Source organism: Dysidea avara, chromosome 6 (genome assembly GCF_963678975.1).
Source record: "Dysidea avara chromosome 6, odDysAvar1.4, whole genome shotgun sequence".
NCBI lineage: Eukaryota > Metazoa > Porifera > Demospongiae > Dictyoceratida > Dysideidae > Dysidea > Dysidea avara.
In genome coordinates, this window is record NC_089277.1 from 8,376,423 (window position 1) to 8,397,906 (window position 21,484).

Below are 21,484 nucleotides of genomic sequence, written 5' to 3' on the forward strand. Positions count from 1 at the left end.
CCTACTGAGGTACTCTAGTTCTTGTACTGTTCTTCACTTGTAATGCTGTATGCTGGATGGAACATAGCTGGAACTGAAGTGAAATGGCTACTATGCAATTGATAGTTGGGGTGTACGTCTTGTACTGTTCTTTGCTTGCAATGCCATATAACAGGTGCAAGGAATGGAGACTTCACATATCAGTCATTGATAACTGGGGTGTACGTTCAGTCATGTGATTAATGTAATTCTTTCTTTTGATGTGGTATGGACATATATTATTCTGACTGTGTCATTTGCTAAAGTGTATGTGGAAAGCTTACACTAGTCCAAATACCAATGTGATTGCTCCATTAGAGTTTGATAATTCTCTGAAGAAATATGTGAATACAAACTTTGATGTGCTGAAATTTTTACCTGTTGAAGATTTTGAGGCAAATACTGTACAATGTCTCTTAGCTAGTTATTTACATGTTATCATGAGGTATATTACAATTCCCTGTAACATATTGTTTAGGTTAAACCACTACTATAACATGTACATATGTTACTATAAACATGTACTGTATGGTACATATGTAATATTTCAAGCTGGGTACATACATGTATATATCATACAGTACAATAGTACTGTATAGTAGGGACGATGAAGGTGTGGGCGTGGTCCATGAAGAAAAATCTACCCAAAATCATCTTCAGAAATCCTTCACGGCCATTTCACAGTATTGGTCAGGTATAAACAAGCTCAAATGTGTCTTCAGAATGACCCGAAACGTTTCCAACAAGGCACTACGAAATTAAAAAAATAATTATTTTAGCGAATTTTCTACTGCCTCACTGCCTCACTGATGCGTTCAGTCAAGCGTAGCGGAAAACTGGCTACAGCTACAGCCTTGCTTCTTTGGTGGAAACGCTTTGAATTTTGTGGAGAAAAAACCTTTCACAATATTAAATACCTACGATGTGTGCGCTACTGTCTTACTGGTTTATCTTTGATCCTTCTTTATCGTGGCAATCTCTCATGCATACAGCTTCCATCAAAGCATGCACACCACAGCGCCCCAACATATTGGAATAAACGTGTAGCATAATTGTAGCAAGCACATGATTTTAATGTTGGGATACACCTCGGATATGCTGCTGCCTGTTCAACATTGCCACTACACGCGTAAGGATTAGAGTGTTTGCTTTGGTTTGAAGGTGGTTTCTTTTCCGAGTTTAAAAACCGGTTGTATATGACGCCTCTCTACAGACTCTATGGGTAGCTAGCTTTCCCAGAGCACTTTTCAGGCGTACTACAACTGAAAAACACCATAGTAGGCCTCATAGGCTCGCGTATCTCGTCATCTAGAAAGTGGGCGTGACCCATACTTACGCGAACTAAAAGTAAGAGCAGCCCTGAGGCTCTGTTGAGAGAATTAGTGGAAAATAATACTGTAGACACAGTTGAAAAGACACTTCTGTGGGTAGTGTGTTGTTTAAAGCAGTTTGTTAAAAATCCGCATCCTTAGGAACGTTTAGCTGTGCATTTCGAGAATTGCAGAGAGGGGGAATTACTAAATACAGTTATTCAATAAAAATTTACAAAAAAAGTACACAAATAAGTGCAAGAAAAAATTAGGAATTTTCCATGAGTAGGGACTGCAGCAATAGAAAGCACTGAAACAAGCCGCTGAGACAAAACACAACTGAATGATTGCATTTTAATCCCTACTTTAACCTGCTATGATCTATGGTTAAAGTAGGGATTAAAATGCAATCATTCAGTTGTGTTTTGTCTCAGCGGCTTGTTTCAGTGCTTGCAGTCCCTACTCATATGGAAAATTCCTAACTTTTTCTTGCACTTGTTTATATATATACGTATACACACACTTCACCTCCTCATAGCAATGTGGGTAGTTGCCAGTTTTACACGTATCGTGAGGTGAATAACAGCATTGGGTAACCATGGAGACCATCAGCATCATACAGTACCAAGACCACATAATCTCCACCATTTCCCTAGCAACAGGATGGATACTAATGCTACCTCTTGCATGCTCAGATAGTCCATTAATAGTATTACTACTTACAAGTGTTCAGCTGTATCATGTGATCAAGTCAATAAGTGATCTGGTGATTACTTTGCACTGCACACCAGCCCCACCTACAAAATAACCAATCACAATACACCAAACTAATAAATACATATACCATACCTTGTTATACAAGGAATCAAAAAAATTAATAAATCTCCTACTGTACTAGCTCCAGTTTGTAACACAAAGCCAAAGTGGCAACAGAGCTCAAGACAATCTGCAAAAATCATCAGCGAAAAGACAAAAATAGTTAGAAGCAATTGAGTGATAAAATCTACGTAGCAATACTCACCTGTCAACAGATGCCAGAAAATGTAAACCAAGTTATTGACTTGAATGTGTTCTAGGAACTAGAAATTCCCTGCCACCCAGGAAGTGAAGGGGATGGATGACTATACAACACAACAGATATCCATACACTGTATAACACTATAACATGTACACTTTACACACAAGTACTACTACATATATTTCTCACCTTCAGTGTATCCTTCACACAGTCACTCAAACTTCAGATTAAGACAATTGTTATATTCTACAGTGTTTGGACTAGAGAAGAAAACACACTGGAATGAAATAGAGTAGAAAGTACATAACTGCTTGTTATATGATATTATCCTAATACAACAGTCTTGACAATAGATAACAAACACCTTGACTATGTACTGAAATGTTAGCAAAGATATTTTATGTATTATTATATTTACACACCTAACACACAGAGTAAGTACGACACATGTACGTCATGAACCAGTTCAAACATCTTGTTTGTCTGCTATAGACATCAGTTTGACAAGTCACAAGTTACTATAGTTGTAGTGAGCCTTACAAATTAAGCTATCGTACAAGACCTTGTATTAAGGTACCTACACAGTGAACCAGCACTGGTACACCTGTACACTACTTAGATCAAGTATTATCAGTCAACCCCTCCTGAGGCGGTCTAGTAATCCACAGGAAGCTGTAGCATGTCTCAAAAGCAAAGTGCTCACACCCAAAGCCACTGTATGCTAAACAATTCAACCATATAATATTTTTATAGTGTACATGTGACTGTACCAGGCAACAGTTGAATGGATAGAGCTGACATTGATAATGTTTATTCTGTCCCTACTGGCTGGCAACAGCTAGTATGGGTTGGTAGTCACGGCTACTGTAGTAATCTCTCACATGTTGTATCCTGTAATAATTATAGCCACAGACATGATGGCTATAGGAGGGTTGGTCACTCAAAACCACAGATCAATAATCTTATTTCTTTGTTAGTGTTGAGTTGTTACAAGCCATTGCTTACAAATGTTACAGTAAATTTAAAATCAACAATAACACTTTTACACCTACAGTCAAGAGCATCAGAACCCCTCTCCTGCACACTTTTGGGGCCAGATAACAATCAGCCAAAGCTATACACACGCACAGAAATATATTTTCATGCAAGAAGCCACACAACACAACACAGTAGCACACTGTCCCTTGTGGCATTACCAGTCCACCACAACTGTCAAGCCATTCACTGTATTAAACCCAAAAGTGCCTGTAATTTCATTTCTGTTTAGTCTTTCCACGTGATACCACATTTACCCGTAGACCATGGCGGTACAGTGAAAAGTTTAAACAATGGAAACAGAGCCACACATTATAGATTTAGCTCTAATTGAGGGTGGTAACAGATCTAAGAGGGGAGTCTCACTGTAGTGTGCCAGTGTACGGGAGTTGTTGACTATCAACAATTAAACCAGAAAGTATGTGTACATGATGAAGACTATTTATCAAGTAGACATACAAGGACACTGAAAATGAAAGTGGCCAACAGTCAGTGAATGCAGTGTGGTATTCAAGTGATCTACACACAGTTTGGGAACACCTACTAGAGCAGACATCTCAGTTCCTTCAAGGTATGATGTTTCACTTTGCAGACAATCATTAATGTTGTAATTCTTGTAGTGTGCATTACACATAAAGGGAAGACCATGATGTCTCACATGATATATACATGCATCTAGCATATGCAGCAGATGTAGAGGAGTATAGCAGCCATTAGCAGGATACGGATTGAAGAGATACAGAGCTATGCAGTGTAGCTGTAGGGTTATTAGCTAGTGATAACACACTTCACAACACCTTTATATAAATGCATCTATAAACTGAGGTACAGGAGACTTACTATCAATGGGGGCCCCAATATGTCTGAATGGTGTTGATCAGTTTGTGGTTGGTTAGCTTTAGCCCTCACACTCTTAACATTCAGGGACATGTATGATTATCAGGTGAATTTATTTGTGTCTCTTGATTTCAGATGTATTCACACTGCTAACAGAAAAGTGACAATGGATAAAAGTCTCAATTCACACTACACTGGTTCCTTATAAACTCACTTGTATGATAGTATGTACATGGTGTGAATGTGTGCTCCTATACATACCAGTGTAAAGGGGAGATGACAATGGTTGCACAGCAGGATCCTATACAGTACAGTACATTATACAAGACAGTTGGCAGTTACAAAAATATTTCACTGGTGATATCGCATGAAAAACAGTAATTTCATAATTAGTAAATACATGTAGCTTTTAATTATCTAGTTATGTCGCTATAATATGCACTGTAAGGAAGTGCTATTCGAACAAACCACTTTATATACAATATATTTTACACACAAAAGTATCTTCTCAATTTTTACATAGTTTGTCAGGCTATTCCTTTGCAAGGGTGTATCCATTCACTGGACTGGACTACTGGACTGAAATACTGGACTGGCATATTTTTGGTTTTGCACATTCTGTGGTTGAAATTTATTAAGTCTCACAAGCCAAGGGTCCTGAGGGAACCTACAGCCCACTACCAAATGCTGAATATGAGCAGTGGAGTATGCGATAACTGTCTTTTAATAATTTCACTGTGATTTATTATGTCCTACAACACTTATTCCCTACCCTGGTGTATAGTAATGCTGTAGGGAATGTATATCAGCAATAATTAACCAGCAATCAACTCGCCAGTTGACAAGATATCCTTAGTGCGAGCTCAAGAAGCAAGCTATATAATTAAAGGCTTACCAATTAGAATTTTTTTCAGCATGTGCTTAATTATAATCATTGCGTCCCGTGGCACAGAAAACAAGTCCGTCCATGTTAGCTCAATTCCTGAGCTCACACTAAGGATATCTTGTAGGATATTGTCAATTGGCAAGTCGATCGCTAGTTAACTATTGCTGATATACATTCCCTACAGCATTACTGTACACCAGGGTAGAGAATAAGTGTTGTAGGACATAATAAATTACAGCGAAAATATTAAAAGACAGTTATCGCATGCTCTACTGCTCATATTCAGCATTTAGTAGTGGGCTGTAGGTTCCCTCAGGACCCTTGACTTGTGAGACTCAATAAATTTTAACCACAAAATGTGCAAAAACCAAAAATATACCAGTCCAGTAGTCCAGTGTCCAGTAGTCCAGTCCAGTGAATGGATACACCCGCTATTCCTGGTAGTCTATGAAGGCTGTACCATTGCTTTTCAGTGGGTATAAGTAATCACTAGACTGGACTACTGGACTGGAACACTGGACTGAGGTTTTTACATATTCTGAAATTGGTTTTGTTGAATCTTGCTAGCTAAAGGCCTTCAGAGAACTTGCAGTCTGCTACTAAAATGATGACTGTGAGGAGTGGAGTAAGCAAAAACTGACTTCTGGTGATTTTACTATTTGTTATGTACATACACCCGTACTCCTTATGCTGCAGGGGAATGTGCTACATGTAGTTATGGTTAACTAACGATATGTCTTGGAGATATTAGCAAGCTCATACAATAATAAATTTGGTCACATATTATAGTATGCCAACCAGCACATGTAAGAACTAATCATGATAGCAGAAAAACCCTACAGTTGTGTAATGAGTTTGTATATTGCATGTGGGAACAAATTTGGCTACAATAGATTGTCCTAGGAAGGGTAGGTTGTGTCCCAGTGATCTGAGCTATAGTATTTAGTTCAAGGATACAAATAGGTAACACAAATATAGTAAAATGATTTTCAGTTAGCTGTTGCCATAATTAAAATACAATACACTAAGAAGTGTATAAGTGTTGTAGAGCATAACAAGTAGTGAAATCACTAGAGGTCAGTTTTTGCTTACTCCACTCCACACACTCATCATTTTAGTAGCAGACTGCAAGGTTTCTGAAGGTCCTTAGCTAGCAAGACTCAATAAAACCAACCTCAGAATGTGTAAAAAAAAAAAATGTCAGTCCAGTAGTCCAGTCTCGACAGTGATTAGTTACACCCTTTTCAGTTGTTAAACATCTGCAAAACCCAAACAGAAGGTATTTCACAGTCTGAGACAAACCACCACACCCATACTTAAAATCGCCAAAAAGAAACCACCTCAGAGCAAAGTTTACCTGTATGAACTGTTAATACAGGCTTCATCTAGTTTTATTTGTACATGCAGGCTTCTTTTATAGCATTTAACTCACATTGGTGCATACAAACAAGTTTACATAGGCAAGCATGCATGCACGCACACACACATACACTTTTTGGAAAACGATTTCAGTCAACCAGGCATGTTATTCCTGTGTTTATGTCAGTACTTCAGAAACAGTGAGGAATGTTGTAAGTATCAATAAAGATCACTTCTAGAAATTCCCCACACAATACTCTACACCAGCTGATACATGGTTTGCTATACAAATATCATATAAGCAAGTTCAACCCTACAAAGCAGTAGGGTTCAACCCGGGTTGAGCTTGGTAAAAGTGAGTTGCAGTTAATGTCTGTGAGTGGCTGTGGGTCTGCAAGTTCAAGCTGTCACTACGGTAACCTGCCTTTTATTATTAAAGTGGTCAACCTTAATTACATTTTTTGGTTCTTTGTATTTAGTATCACCAATGTGTTAAATGTATTCCCAGGAACTAAACAATGACTTGTTATTGTACAGTGATTACCAGAGGTGTTTATGTTCTACCTCTAGCAAATTTGTATGTGCTCAATAAACCACAACTCACAAAGCGAGTTTAGGTCAGTACTGTACTTCAGAAACAGTACGGACTGTTGTAAGTATCAATAAAGATCACTTCTAGAAATCCCTCACACAATACTCTACACCAGCTGATACATGGTTTGCTATACAGCCAAGTATTCCCCAAAATTTAGCAGTTAAGTTGATTTAAGCCAGTTCAACCCCACAAAGTAGTAGGATTCAACCTAGGTTGAACTCAATTACAAAAAGCCCCAAATGATTTTTCTCTCTCAAACATTTTATAGTTCACATTACATCAAACTTACTGTCATGGACAACATGAAGGAACTCTCTTCTTTTTATCCAGCTCCACAGTATCATAGAACAGGTCCATTAACACTGTCTCCCCAGAACCTGTACAAGATACAGTAATCACTATGAGGCTGGCTATAGTAATTTGTGAGAAGCATATCACCAACATGTATACACATATTATATGTACTGTGTGTATGCGTGTACTACGTGTGTAGTATTATATGGGACTTGTACCATGGTGCGTGGGCAGATCAAAGTGTGCCACCATGGTATAACTAAGATACACCACTGGTTGTTAGTTAGGCCTGCTTAGCTGGCAGTTTGAACACGAGTCAAAGTGAGGTGTCATTGACACAGCACCAGGTAAGCAAATATAGTTGGCTTCGTGCTAAGTACTGCAGGAGCAAAGGAATGAATCTATGCTTCAACCATAGCTTTAACTAGTTTCTATTGCTACAGCGCACTACTAATACCAGGTAGACTAGTACACATGGATACACGTGTTTACGTAACTTTCTTCTAATAAATTAGTGCATGCACGACTTGTGACTTGTAAGGAAGAGGAGTAGCAGCAGTAATACAAGAGAGAATGGGTTTAAGGAGCTATTTTCAGCACAACCCGTGAGTCCAGTCTGCCAGTGTGGTGAGTCATGGTACAAGCCAGTTATATCACGTTTACTCGTATGATATCATAGTTATTAACACTCGTCCTCGGCTTCGCCTCGGACTCGTGTAATAACTACAATATCATACCCATACCGTGCTATAACTAGAACATGTAGAATTGTTATGTAGTCAATAAATGATATGATAGCAGCACTCACTTACACTGCCATTGACATACAGTACATAAAACACATTTGATTTTTCTGTTAACATCACATCAGTAAAACCCAGAATTTAAAGTGTAATGTGTATAAAATAGGAAGTGAAGAATATATGTGCTTGTGCATGCACACACACATGCGTGCGCATGCTATACATAAAGATGATATAACCACACAATACACATCGTAATGCCAAAGACTCGCATATGCAGTATGACCGCATGATGAAATTAATGTGCACAGAATTTCACTCTAGAATTCCACAATTCTGCATTTTATCAAGAGCACATAATAATATTATTATGTACTCTTGATTTTATCAATAGCCCAAATACTCAACATTATGGATACATACGTATACAATTAATCTAGACACTTGTGTAGTTAAGGTCCCAATGTATGTTGTACGTAATACATACACTACGCAAACCTTGATATCTGGGACACTAGTTGGATCAGCCAAGTGTCCAGTCCAGTGATTAGTAACACTCTGTGATGTACAGCTGTATACTGTACGTATGTGACCGGACCTGCAAAAACCCAACATAATCATGTATTCTTCAAATTCTATATATACATGTATGTACTACATACTAACTACTTGTGATGTACATGCTGTGGTGAAGTTTCAGCCTTGTATGCTAAGAAATAGCTCTGCACAGTAGCAACAATTAACAGAAAGATTCATTTATACAGCAAGTATAGACAGGTACATACTAAAGCAGTGAATATGTTCCTATTAGTCTACTGAAATGACACAAAGATTTTCGAACTCCTCTTAAGTGGGCAAATACATGTAAGATGATATTCACCATTAGAAGCTTTCTTCACAAAGAACAAAAAAAATTAAAATTGTACTGTATTTTAAACAATATGCTTGTATTTTACCCATTCTAAGGTGTAACAATGCTTTATACTGTAAAATTAAGTGTGCACAATCATGTTGGGATTTTGCAGATGATGGTTCTGTTACATATTCAAGGTTGTAACAATACTTACAGACCTGATGGTTACAAGAGGGCTTCTCGATCACAACTACTGTGTAAACCCAACATGATATACTTAATGACAGCATATTGGAAGGGAACCAGTATGATCCTTCCTATATGGTAGTATGAACCATTACCATAACATGAACTATATACCAGTGTATGTTATCACACAGATCTTACCTTCACATCATACTATCCACACTGGTTCACATGAACTCACTCATACATGCTTTGTTGATGGATATGTGAAGAAAGAGGGCTCCTGTACATAACATCATAGCATAATATGTGACACATACTGTAGTCTAGCGTGCCAGACAGTTTGTGTGGGGGTAGAAAATAAACAGTCTGGACACTGTTACATACTTTCCATGAACACAATTAGTTTACATCATGATACTGTTGTGTGTTAAGGATGATGAAATAACCATGTCAGTCACCTCTGTGAGTAGACTGAGACGAAAATTGTACTGGTAATGTCTCGGTGATGTATTTGAAACATTGTTGAAGGTCTTCCTCAACAGTTCTGCCATTTAACAAATAAGTAATGAACCATATTCTTTCCTTTACCAATTCTGTTAAGAGCTCTGTACTGGGGGAACAAAGATCCTAAGCCCATGGCATTGACAAACATTTGTAAAAAAAATCCTTTATTACATGAGTAACTGGTGTTTGTTTTGTGATAGAGTGTGATCTGATTCACGCTGCCAACATTCTGGCAGTGGTTGTTTATTCGATTCCCCCCCCACACACACACACACACAAACTGTCTGGCATGTAAGCAGCAGTAGCACGAGTATACCACAGTTTACTGATAATAGTTTTGTTGCTACGAATTTGTTAAGTAGTCTTTGAGAATTTGTTAAGTAGTCTCCGATCCTATCAGCCTGTAAATACAAACATTAACATGTCTGTTTCTGTTGCTTCAGACAAAGGAATAGCACTAAAACTTTGTGGAATAATGTTATTGAGAGTAACGTGAGTATAATAAACACACTTCACAGTACTAGATACACCACCAAACAATTAGAGTACCTATTGGTGGGGAAAGTAGTGACCAAACACCTCCAGGATGTAGTCTCATGATGGATCAGTCACCTCAACATCTCATTTCTTACTACAATGAGACAATTACAGTAAGATAACAACATAAGTTGTGTAATAGTCTGTTAGCCATAACTGAAGTCGTATATCTATAACTGGATTTTAGAAAACCAATCGAAATCACAAATTAGATAAATAGTTTTAGTCATTATAACTTGCCAAGGGAAGTATGTAAACATGCACAATTTTCTTTCAGACTACTTCCACTACTTATAGCTGCTTGTAAAGTTTCCCGCTAAATAAGATAGAAAATCTGAGCAGTTAGTAGCATCACCAGTGCTCACAAAGGATTGTGCTGGCTCCTTGTGACTGATATGCAGCAAAAATCACACAGAAAATGCTTGTCCAACTATACGAGTCCATCCACCTGATTCTCATGAAGCCAGGTCCTTCACAAAGCCAGTAACCACCATTCGAGCTTGCCACGCTACCCAGTGTAAAAATTAGTTTGAGTAATGCTGAGGGTCAAAACCAATAGACTGGTAGTGTATAGCCATCCACTGGTGGTGTTAGTTTGAATATTTCCTGATGTGCGCTTTTGGATTGGTTTAGTAAAATCCAGTCACAAATGATATAACCTGTGAAACATGATAGATACCTCAGATTTCAGGCTACATTTGGAAAGAGCAGTGAATGATGATTTAAATGAGCTATAGCAGAAGGAAATCCGCATCATTTTGATGTTGAAAATCAATTCAATAATAACGGAACACTCTAATGGCACTTCAGCCTCTTCACACCATCACTGCATCAGTGTTACGATTGATTGATTGATTGATTGATTGATTTATAAAGCTCCTGACAGTCGGCATGGCCGTTCTTCCCTGATCAGAGCTAGTTACATACATATATACATACATACATACATACATACATACATAGTCATACATACATACAGTCATACATACATACATACAGTCATACATACATACAGTCATACATACATCATGCGTACATACATATATATACACATACACAATATTAGACAAAACACAACGGCATACGTCAAATACAATAACACAAAATTAGCTACTTTGTCACAAGACACATAAAAGGTAGGTTCACACACTCTCCTTAAAATCATCAAATTGGAACAACTCTGCAAGATAGTTTGGTGTTCCGTGATTATGAAGCACAACAATGTCCGTTTTTGTAGCAAACTTAAGATTAGATTATCCCTTTGTCACAACAAATGGGTGCACAAAAGGCATGTAGTCTGTTAACGTGCTCCCCACGCAAAGTACATACACACATACACGAGAACAATTGCAAGTCCTTCATAATCACATATGATTACAATACATGACAATTCTTCGTACGTAACTTAATCACATAATACTCAAAACCATGCCAGCTATAGCATATAAGTACTGAGTATTATCGTACCACAACCTCTCACTATACCTTTAGCTCCTGTTGAGTTGTTTAGCCCAGAGTTGTTTGGGGTGCGCTAAAAAGAAGAATCTGGAGCATGCGCACAAGCAGCAAGACTACAACTAGGCTCAGTTCGAGGCTCAGTTAAACATTTTAATAGGTATGCATTAACAGTTGTAAGCCATAGAATTCAATTCTGCTATTTTTCTAGAAATCAACTTGTTACAGAGCGAGAGGAAGCAAAAGTGTTGAGATTAGCTGAAAAGGTCACAGTGGACCCTGAGTTGGGCGTTTCCACATTTCCTCGGTCACTTCCAAGATATATAACAAAAGAGTCAGTTTGATTGTGCTGAATGTGCTTTTTGAAATTCGCTACGTGGACTAGCCACACCCACGTAGCACAAACAACCTGGTTTCCTGCAAAAATGGCGGATCTGCCGACGAGCGTTGAGGATACATCCCATGTAGAAGAGAAGACCGTACACCAGAAAAGGTTACCAACTGAGGTAACATTGATTAAGTTGTGTTGATAGAGTATATGTCGCATAATTATGTGACATAGCTATATAGTCAATATGAGATATAGCTAGCTAGTTATACATAAGTAGATACAGTTATATGGTCTAGCCAGCATTAAGAGTTACCATCAATTGTCGGGCTCAATTTCCTAGAAGTGCAGTGATACTTGACACTATACAAAATTTTCTTGGCTGGGAATTGCAGCCAGGGGAGGCGTGGCCACCTTATAGTTTATGTAGCTAATAATGTAACAAAAGTTTTATATTTGTAGTTTACGTTTTTTCCTTAGTGTACATTATTTTCCTAACTTTGCCATGTCCACACAGCTAAATCTCCTTATGGAGTTTGGTTGAGGTCGTACAAGACTAAGGTCTCATCTTAAAAGTTGTAATGTTTCCTCACTTAATCATGATGGTTCTCTTGTAATCTTTTGTACGATTAAAGCTACATTATAATGCATGGATTCCGTTTGTTTGGGTAGCTGTAAAGCCACCATCCAAAATTATCAATGCTTAAGTTCATGTGTATTCAGACACCATCTTCCTGTATCCTTCCCATGCAATTTGTGATGTAGTATAGATTAGATTTTTAGCTCCTTTTCCCAGAAGTGGTAAAGTGATCAACTACCATGATCGGACACCCAATATATTTTTAGACTGCACTATATAGATAGCTATATGTAGCAAACAAGTATACATCACCAGTCAGTTCATCCTGATCAACTGGGTCTGAAATATCCAGATTAGATCATGTGTGAGATTATGTGGAAGTAGCACTGCTACAGCCCAGCTTCTTTCATTAAACACACCCACATATTAGGATTAGGTGTAACTGCCTTTAGGCATACATGGAGCCACGCCCATTTATGAGTAATAATTGAAACCATCACTAATAATAATACTGAGAAAAATATTATACATTACAAAGAAAAATTAAGGATTTAAGTTCAATTAGGGACCATAGGAAAAAAGCAGGGAAACAAGGAAAGTTGCTTACACTTGCTGATATACTAGTGGACATTTAATCCCTAATTCAGTGCAGTGGCGTAACTAAACCCGGGCCTACCCGGGCGCAGGCCCGGGTGTCAGCAATCAAATCACGTCCACGGAATTAGCAATAGAGTAGTAGAAAGACTATTTCACCGAATAATTGATCAAGACCTTGACAACAGCACACATTTTTGGCTGCAAAATAGCTATATTACCTCTTGTTATTGTGAAATCACTTCAAACTGCCAGGTTATCGGTATAAGCCTCTAGAAATAATTATCGTTTCGATAATTCGACTACTTTAATAGCTTTACTTGTGAATATGACATCAGTCAACTGGGCCCTGGTGTCAGTACAAGTCTAGTTACACCACTATACTTTCCTTGTACTTGTTTGACATTATAATGACTGGTGAACCCGCATCAAAAGAAAGGATGGCAGCAAAGGTAATGTTTTCATCCGAATGCAATCCCCAACTATCAATTACTGACTTTAAAGTGAAATGGCCAATACACTTCACTTTCAGCAATGCCATTTCATAGCATTACAAAAGAAGAACAGTAGGAGAAGTGCATCCAGTCACCATGGAAAATATGGACGATTCTTATTTACAAATGTAGGGAAGCCATCGAGCTACTGTGAATAGACACTTTGGGCTGTAAGCAAAAAGAAAATGGACACAAAGGAGGACAAAGGTAAGTCCATAATGCATACATTGTACGCTTGGTAGATACCTGTAAATTTGTGATAGGTTCACTACACCACGTGTATTAATGTGACCTTGGTTGATTAATAACAATCGAGCACCAAGACCACACCTCTTAACAATCTATTTACTCAATCACGATGACACATCCCTTAGTATTGGTCTAGCTGTATAGCACAATGAAAGCATGAAAATTGACACCCTCAGTATTTGAAAGGCTGACTCGTGATACTCTAATGTAGCATTCCCCCTAACAGAACAGTATTAGCTGTATGATATAACAAAAAAATCAAACAAACTAGTATATTAGAAATTATTAATTTAAAAATGAAGTAGGGATTCAAGCAATAAAAAGTAGTGAACCAAGCAATGAATGATGGTGTTATAGCATAGCTTGGTAGGAAAATCCCTAGTGTAAACAACCAATTATTGTCAGTCACCTATTATCGTCACAAAATTTTAAAAATAAAACCGGTTGCATTTACAATAGATATCTCGGAATTTGGATATCTTGCCTAGACAAAGCAAGGTAAATCTAGATTATTTTCCATTCTTTTCTACAAATATGTCTCTTTTTTGTCCCTATAGTTGAAGTACGTGGGCTGATACTGTGAAGTGACCTTACAAGAGACAAAAGTTTAGATGGTTTGAGCAAACAGAAAGAAGGCCATGTGGGAAGCCTCGAATCAGATCCTCACCAGCACTGGTAGTCACCAGTCCTTCAAAGAATCAAAGAATACGGACAGAAAAACAATTTAACTCCACCTATAAAGTCATTGATGGTAGTAGGAATGGATCTAGTGCTGCACGTGAGTGTGTTGTGTCAAGAATGACACTTCAAGATGGAATTTTGGAAGGGTAGTGAGGCATGGCAGTAATCCTTGACCCCAGCCATACTTGAACCAACCTGAGAAGAGCAGTGTTTTAGTGGGTACAACTACAGTTGGTTATAACAGGAGCCAAAAGCTGGTTGTACTTTTTGGATGGAGAGATCTGTGAAAGAAACAAAGCTTGTTAACTGAAGAACCAGCCAAAGAAAAAGATAGCAGAAGTACCTGCATGACATAAGTAACACAGTGGGTGGATGCATAATGGGCGAAGAAAAATCTAGTAGAGGGTCACTGCAGTTAACAGCAGACAGCTGATTACTTCTTTTGATTACCACAATCCAACAGTTACATGGTAAAGCAGATGAGTAGTAATACCTGCAGATCTAGCTTGTTTGCTGTAGAAATAGATAGCCACACACAATCACCTGCCTTAAACTATCGAGTATTGTATAATTTTTCTTTTGTCTAGTGGCTACTTCTGCAAGGTTGGTATTTGCAAAATCATTCATTTCTGCAAGTTTTGCACCAAGATGTGCTTGATGGGAATCAGGAGTAAAAGCATGAGTCTTAGCGAACAATGCCATCTTGGGAGCTCATTCATACATCAATTTAAAGGGAGACATGCCTGTTGAAGAATGCACTGCTGTGTGATAGGCCTAAAGCACCAGTGGTAGATACTTTTCCCAGTCCTCTTTGGTGTCCACATTACAGCATAGCATTTGCTAAAGTGTGATGTTAAACTGCTCTACCATACCATCCCCTTGAGGATGATTAGCTGTGGTGTGGGATTTGCTGGCTCCAAACACTTCTAGCATGTGCTTCAATAGTGCACTTTCAAAATTGTGTCTGTGGTTGGAATGAACAATCTCGTGGGATACCCATTACTGAAAACAATCTCACAAGTTCAGACACAATGTGCCGAGCAGTTTGATCAGGCATGGGAATTGCCTCTTCCCATTTTGTAAAGTAATATCCTGTACTACTAGGATGTATCGGTTATTTTTAATGGACAGGGGTTCCTCTAAAATATTAATAACAATCATCTGCTTACTAATTGAAACAAATGTCATTGTGGTTTGTACTGGTGCTGCTGGCTTAGACTGGTTGCATTTGACACATTGCTGACAATACGTCCCTGGCCATGTAAACCCAGTGGGCTGTCAAAGCCTGTGTAGAGTCTTATCAAATCCAAGGTGATCTGAACTACGTTTATCATGGTGATGCTGAAAAGTCTCTGGTTGTAGACTATACAGTAATGCTGATACCATAACAGTGTCAGTCAATAGGTCTGGGGCATAACGGCAGCATACCACCCCATCGACCAAAAGAAGCTAGGGCCACAGTTGTCTGTATTGGTGTAGAGGAGACTGATTCCATTGCTTGTCTTTGTGACACAAAGTGGAGGTTTCAAGAGCCTGTGAGTGCTGCTTGGTGATTGGATCCTGTTGTTGGTGCAACAACTCTGGGGAATACATTATAATAGTGACTGCTGCAATCTCTGCATGTCTGGTTTAATTCTGCAGGAAAGAGCATCCGCATTGAGATTCAAAGAGCCCCTACAATGATTTTTGTCAAAATCAAATTCTTGCATTTTCAAGGTCCACTGGCAGAGCATACCCTCCATCTATTGTGCAGACAGCCACTGGAGTAGGGCATGATCAGTGACTGACTGAAACTTGCGTCTTAATGAATAGTGACGTAAGTGAGTAGATAGCAGCAAGACATTCCTTCTGAATGATGCTATACCCAGAGGATAAAAAACAACACAAGGCTCATATACAACAAGTATTTCAATTATTGTCCGATGCTGGCCTCACCCTCAGGGGCAACAAATGTTTTGAGGTAAATCCCTAGTTAACTACTTGGGTCATGTGTTTACTGCTGCAGGTATCACCCTCAATAACACAGAGATACAGGCAGTTCATGATTAGCCAACTCCAATGAATGCTACAGCACTGCAGCAGTTTTTGGATCTGGAATCATATTATTGGCACTACATATCTGGTTTCTCTGCTATAGCAGCACCTCTGAATGGGTTGACACAAAAGAGTATCACATACACCTGGACAGCTGCTAGTGCTGATGTCTTTTAAGCACTGAAAACATCTCTGACCCAGGAACTTATTCTGACTTACCCCAACTTAAATTCTAATGCTGCATCACTTGTCATGCGAACAGATGCTAGTACTGAGTGGCCGGGAGCAGTACTGGAACAAGACAGCCCTGTGATAGCATATGTAAGTCATACCCTAACAAAAGCAGAACATAACTAGTGGCAACTAGTGGCTCTTGGAGTATTTCTAAATAAAGATTCATACTTTCATACTTATGCACTAATGGTGTCAATGACAAAGGAATAAGCTCTGGAAACTCGAAGGAAGGTAGTTTATCAAACTGCAGAACAGTGCAATATACTAAGCTTGGGGCATGGTAGATTAGAGTACCTTGTCTTCTACAGAGCTAGATTGTTCAGGGGTATGGCCTCAGCACATGTACAGGTTATTAGAGGTGTAGTGATATGTTCTGATACTTAATGGGGGTGTGTCCCATTGCAATCGCTTTATGGTCCCAGCTTCACTGCTACCTGATACGTAATAGTTAGACTTCACACCACAGGGGTCTAAGTAATTTAGTAACCCGATGGTCCTGTGTCGTGGTGCCTGAGCAAAGGCGCTACTACAGAGCCTGAGGGTTACTAAATTATGTACTTAGACCCCACTGGTCTGAAGTTTAACTTATTTACCCCCTGTATGTAGTTATTGTACCTTAACACTGTTGACAGCTGCTTGTAACAGAGAAATGTTTGCATGTTCGAGGCTACCTAGGTCCAGTCATGGATTTTTTCTCCTTCTTGCAACTTTTCAAACACACCTTATGTAGCTAGTGTATTTGTATCTAGTGTCTTTGAGCAGGCTGTAGGACCAGGTGTCCTACAGACCTTCAGCACTTGTGCTGTAAAGCTTTAATAAATAAATAAATAAAAATGTATCATTAATTAGTAGAAACAAGCTATCACTCTACCTGTAACAACAGTCATGGGTTTAAAATTAATTGATGGGTTGTCAGCGCTACCAGTGCAGGTGCGTGTAATAAATATGAAAAGGGTCTAAATAAACATGAAAAGGATTTAAGTAACTTAGACACCTCCAATATCCACCAAATCCACCACAAAAAGGGTCTAATACCAAGTATGCTGTAGTCAAGTAAGCACCTCAAATAGTGTTGTGGTGTTTAACTACTTCCTTCAAGGGAATTGTTGATATAGAAAACTATTGGTTTTGCTGGAAGGAAGAAGAAGACAGCTAGCTATCGCTTGCATGTGAAGTTGTGAACAACAACAGTTAATTAAGACACATAGTAGTGTGTCATATGTTCAAGTAATGTGGTACTCCACACCATGGATATACAGGTGTATTGAGAGGAAGAAAGAACAATTTTCACATATGTGATCCAGTCTGAGAAAACCGGTCTTATCGCCCATGTCAGCAGATTCGATTTTTCACCCAGGACACACAGCTACATGAATAAACTATCTAATTCCACATTTAAAATCAGCTAGACTTGAGTGGTCTGGTTTTGCTGGCTGCCTTTCCCAAGCCCAGTGGTGATCCGTACGTGTAGTTTGGGGCCTTAATGGAGCTCTGGTCAGCCTGGGGATGACTGTATGTGGCTGTACAACTCTGTAGTGTTGAATAAGTACCTTTGCTGTGAATTTCCTTTCATTTTAGCCAGTTTTGAGACCTCAATGGCTCAAAACTTGGCCTAATTCATCCCTTGGCCTTCCTGTTCAATTTTTGAACACCATCTGGCAGGAAACTTAGTTGTTGGATACTTGCACAGTGGATGCTCTGGAAGGTAAGGAATTGTTGTAAGACGTGTGAAAATTTGGTACACATAGCTTCAACCATTGGCGAGCTACAACGGGGGGTCCGCCACTTTCTCGAAGGGCGTACGAGATTTCGAAATCACAGTGATTTCTCTGAAATCAATGATTTCATGATTTCAATTGTGATTTTGTGATAGGCACCGGCCGATTATGCCGGCATAATTTAAAGCATAATAGGTGACCAAAAGCATCAAGCATAATGCCAGCATAATAGGGACGATGTTTGAAGAATTAATTAAATGCGCAATACGCGCGCCTGAAAGAAAGCAAATATTCACTGCCAATAGTATTATTAGTGCATTTTATAATCAAAAACACGTAATATAACTTATTAAACTGTTTCTTTGTTGGTTATTCACACTTTGCAGAAATAAGATCGAGATACTCTAATAGAGCAGTCACTTGCAGTCAGGAAAGGCTGATATACTCTAATAAAACAGTCACTTCTAGAGCATAATCTTGATTTTGAAAGCATAATTTTGAGCATAATAGGCTTAATTTTTGAGCAATGCTCAAAAGCATAATAGGTAAAATTTCGGGCATAATAGGCCGGTGCCTATTTCGTGATTTCAATTTTGATTTCGTGATTTCCGTGATTTCACCATTGTTGACTCTCATGGAGCTAGAACAGGTCCAGAAGCTTCGTCATCAGTAAACTGGATGGTAAAAGTTATATCTTCACTAGAGTCTAGTTCATAAGCAAAGATGCTGGGGCCAAAGCCGTCTGGCTGAGATGATTCCAGGCACCAGTAGCGGTGATGGTTTGTGGTTGTGGTCGTACGGTAGTGCTGATGATTAACAGGCAAGCTAACAGTGTAAAGAGGCTGTCTAAAAATGAATAGAAGCCGTCCCAGAACTTCGTGCATAAGTTATATTCTAACAAAGGTAAAAAAATAATAGGCGTGGATCAAGGAATGCCGCACTGGCCTAGTTATAGCTAGCCGCCGGCATTTTTACGAGGCAATCCACGACTTATCTGCAGCCTATCAATACCATTATCCTCTTAGCCACACAATGTTCAACTAGACACCACTACCCTTACCACTTCATCCAGGTACTTAGCTACATGAACCGGCATTCCTTCTTTCCAAGAGCTGTCATCGACTGGAATAATTTGCCAACTTCAGTGATTGAGTCAGAAAGCATTATCAAAAAGCTACTAGCTACATACTTGTGCTGTAAAGTAAAAATGGTATAGGCAATGTTAGGCATTGTCGAGTATCGTCTTTACCGGTAGATATAATGAAGCAGTACTGTTGTTATCTTGTGTATTTTTTCCTTGGAGCATTACTCACGGCCCCTTGGCACATCGGCATGCCCAGCAATAATAATAATAAAAGTAGCTGATGGTGATACATGTGATTAATTAAGTATATTGGAATTGGTTACTATTACATGGTTGCGTGTCATCAGTGGGTCCACATGATTTCAGTTACACTTTTATCACTGAGTTATGATGAATTTAAAACAGTATCTTTGGTAGGAGATAGACTTGGACTCAATCAGTAATGATTAGGTAATGAAAAAGGTGTAAAATTATTTACAAAAATAGATAACAAACAAGTACACAGAAAAGTTAAGCACAAAAGAATACAAAGACTAGCAAATTACAAACTACCACACTAATTACAATAAACTAAACTACTTACAAGCTACACCTACTTAACTACATTATTTATTTATTTATTTATTTAGCTTTACAGCATGCGTGCAAGTAAAATCAAAATTGCATGCTGAAGGTATGCCAGCAACAGGTGCTGACATCCAAGGTGAAAAAAAAAATTTAATAAATAAACAATTTTAGTTACCGTTAATTACAGAATTATAGTTACAGTTCATTGAAGTTTACAGATATAGGCACACTGGAGCAACGATGACATGGACAAAGAAGGTGAAAAGTGCAGGCTCGATCAGAATTGAAATTATTGTAAAAATGAGTCCATAAGTGTTGGATTAATTGGCGTTTGATAATGTTAGTTGGTAATGAAATGTTAATAACTGGGAGGTAGTTGTAAAGTCGTGAGATTCTATTGAAGTAAAAGTGATGCTGTACCGCTGATGTTGTTCTAGGATGGGTTAGCTTGTGATGTGTCCCTGATCTAGTAGAGTTACTGGTAAAGGTAATATGGTCTCTAATTTCAAAGTTGTCTGATGGCGATTTCAATGATTTTATTAAGAACATAAGGTCATTTATTTCATAGATGTACAATAGTGGTAGGAGGTTTAGTTGTAAAACCTAAACAAAATCTATAATGTCCTCCGAGCAAAGAGCATAGTGTCTGAGGACCATTTTGGCATTGTATTTCCATAAGGTCACTGATTAGGTAATTGTTCTCCGTAAAATTTGTGTGCTATACACTGTTAGCTCCAATGCATCCTGCATTATCAGTTCTTCAGATAATATAATGCAAACCAGTATGATGCATTGCCAGCAATGAACATACCTGCAAAATTTAGCAGAACTTATAAACCTTATCTGATCAATATGTGATGTATTTAATCTGCATGAAGCTGACTTAGCTATATGCAGAAAGATAGCTACTTGTATGTATTACCTACCAGTTTTATAATACACAATAGATTAAATCACACCTGAAAGTTGACATAAACAATATCTCTGCTAACATCAGTAACGTGCACATCCCTTCCTTCACAATGGTATTGAAAATTGGAATGGCTCTCTGTTAACAACCCTGATCTCATTTCATATTGACTAACAACCACAGTGGCAGGAAACACCTAAGTACACAGTCAACTGATCTGGATACATCCATGGTCTTCATTGTGTATGCCAGGATTGTTTTATATGAAATGTTTGCTTGCGAGTTATGTAAAGATGTTTAGTGGGTCAGCTGAACAAGCAGAATCATATTATGTGAGCTAATCTTTGAAAAGTTACACCTAGTAGCTAGTTACTAACC

The 21,484-nt window shown here is 38.4% G+C and overlaps 1 protein-coding gene and 1 long non-coding RNA gene across 14 annotated transcripts in view; one reads left to right on the forward strand and one right to left on the reverse strand.

Moving 5' to 3' along the window:
* The window catches only part of LOC136258271 (uncharacterized), a 23,479-nt gene extending 11,639 nt beyond the window's left edge, over window positions 1–11,840 (reverse strand). The window contains exons 1-14 of one of the 9 annotated variants that reach the window (XR_010702710.1): window positions 11,664–11,733; window positions 11,293–11,358; window positions 10,858–11,093; window positions 10,191–10,272; window positions 9,336–9,417; window positions 8,594–8,693; window positions 7,348–7,435; window positions 4,433–4,519; window positions 4,222–4,367; window positions 2,536–3,237; window positions 2,350–2,449; window positions 2,178–2,274; window positions 2,052–2,125; window positions 1,857–1,980 (exon numbers count right to left, since the gene is read on the reverse strand). This is a non-coding gene — a long non-coding RNA (uncharacterized lncRNA). The other 8 variants (XR_010702707.1, XR_010702708.1, XR_010702706.1 and 5 more) reach the window with 8 other exon arrangements.
* The window catches only part of LOC136258263 (ankyrin repeat domain-containing protein 49-like), a 61,583-nt gene continuing 51,788 nt past the window's right edge, over window positions 11,690–21,484 (forward strand). For 4 of the 5 annotated variants that reach the window (XR_010702681.1, XR_010702682.1, XM_066051596.1 and 1 more), the window contains exons 1-2: window positions 11,690–11,793; window positions 11,845–12,139. Coding sequence is in view for 3 of the 5 variants with exons in the window: in XM_066051596.1 (XP_065907668.1) it covers window positions 11,987–12,139 (153 nt within the window). In the remaining 2 variants the exon portion in view is untranslated. The remainder of the gene's footprint in view (window positions 11,794–11,844; window positions 12,140–21,484) is intronic. The other variant, XM_066051595.1, reaches the window with a different exon arrangement.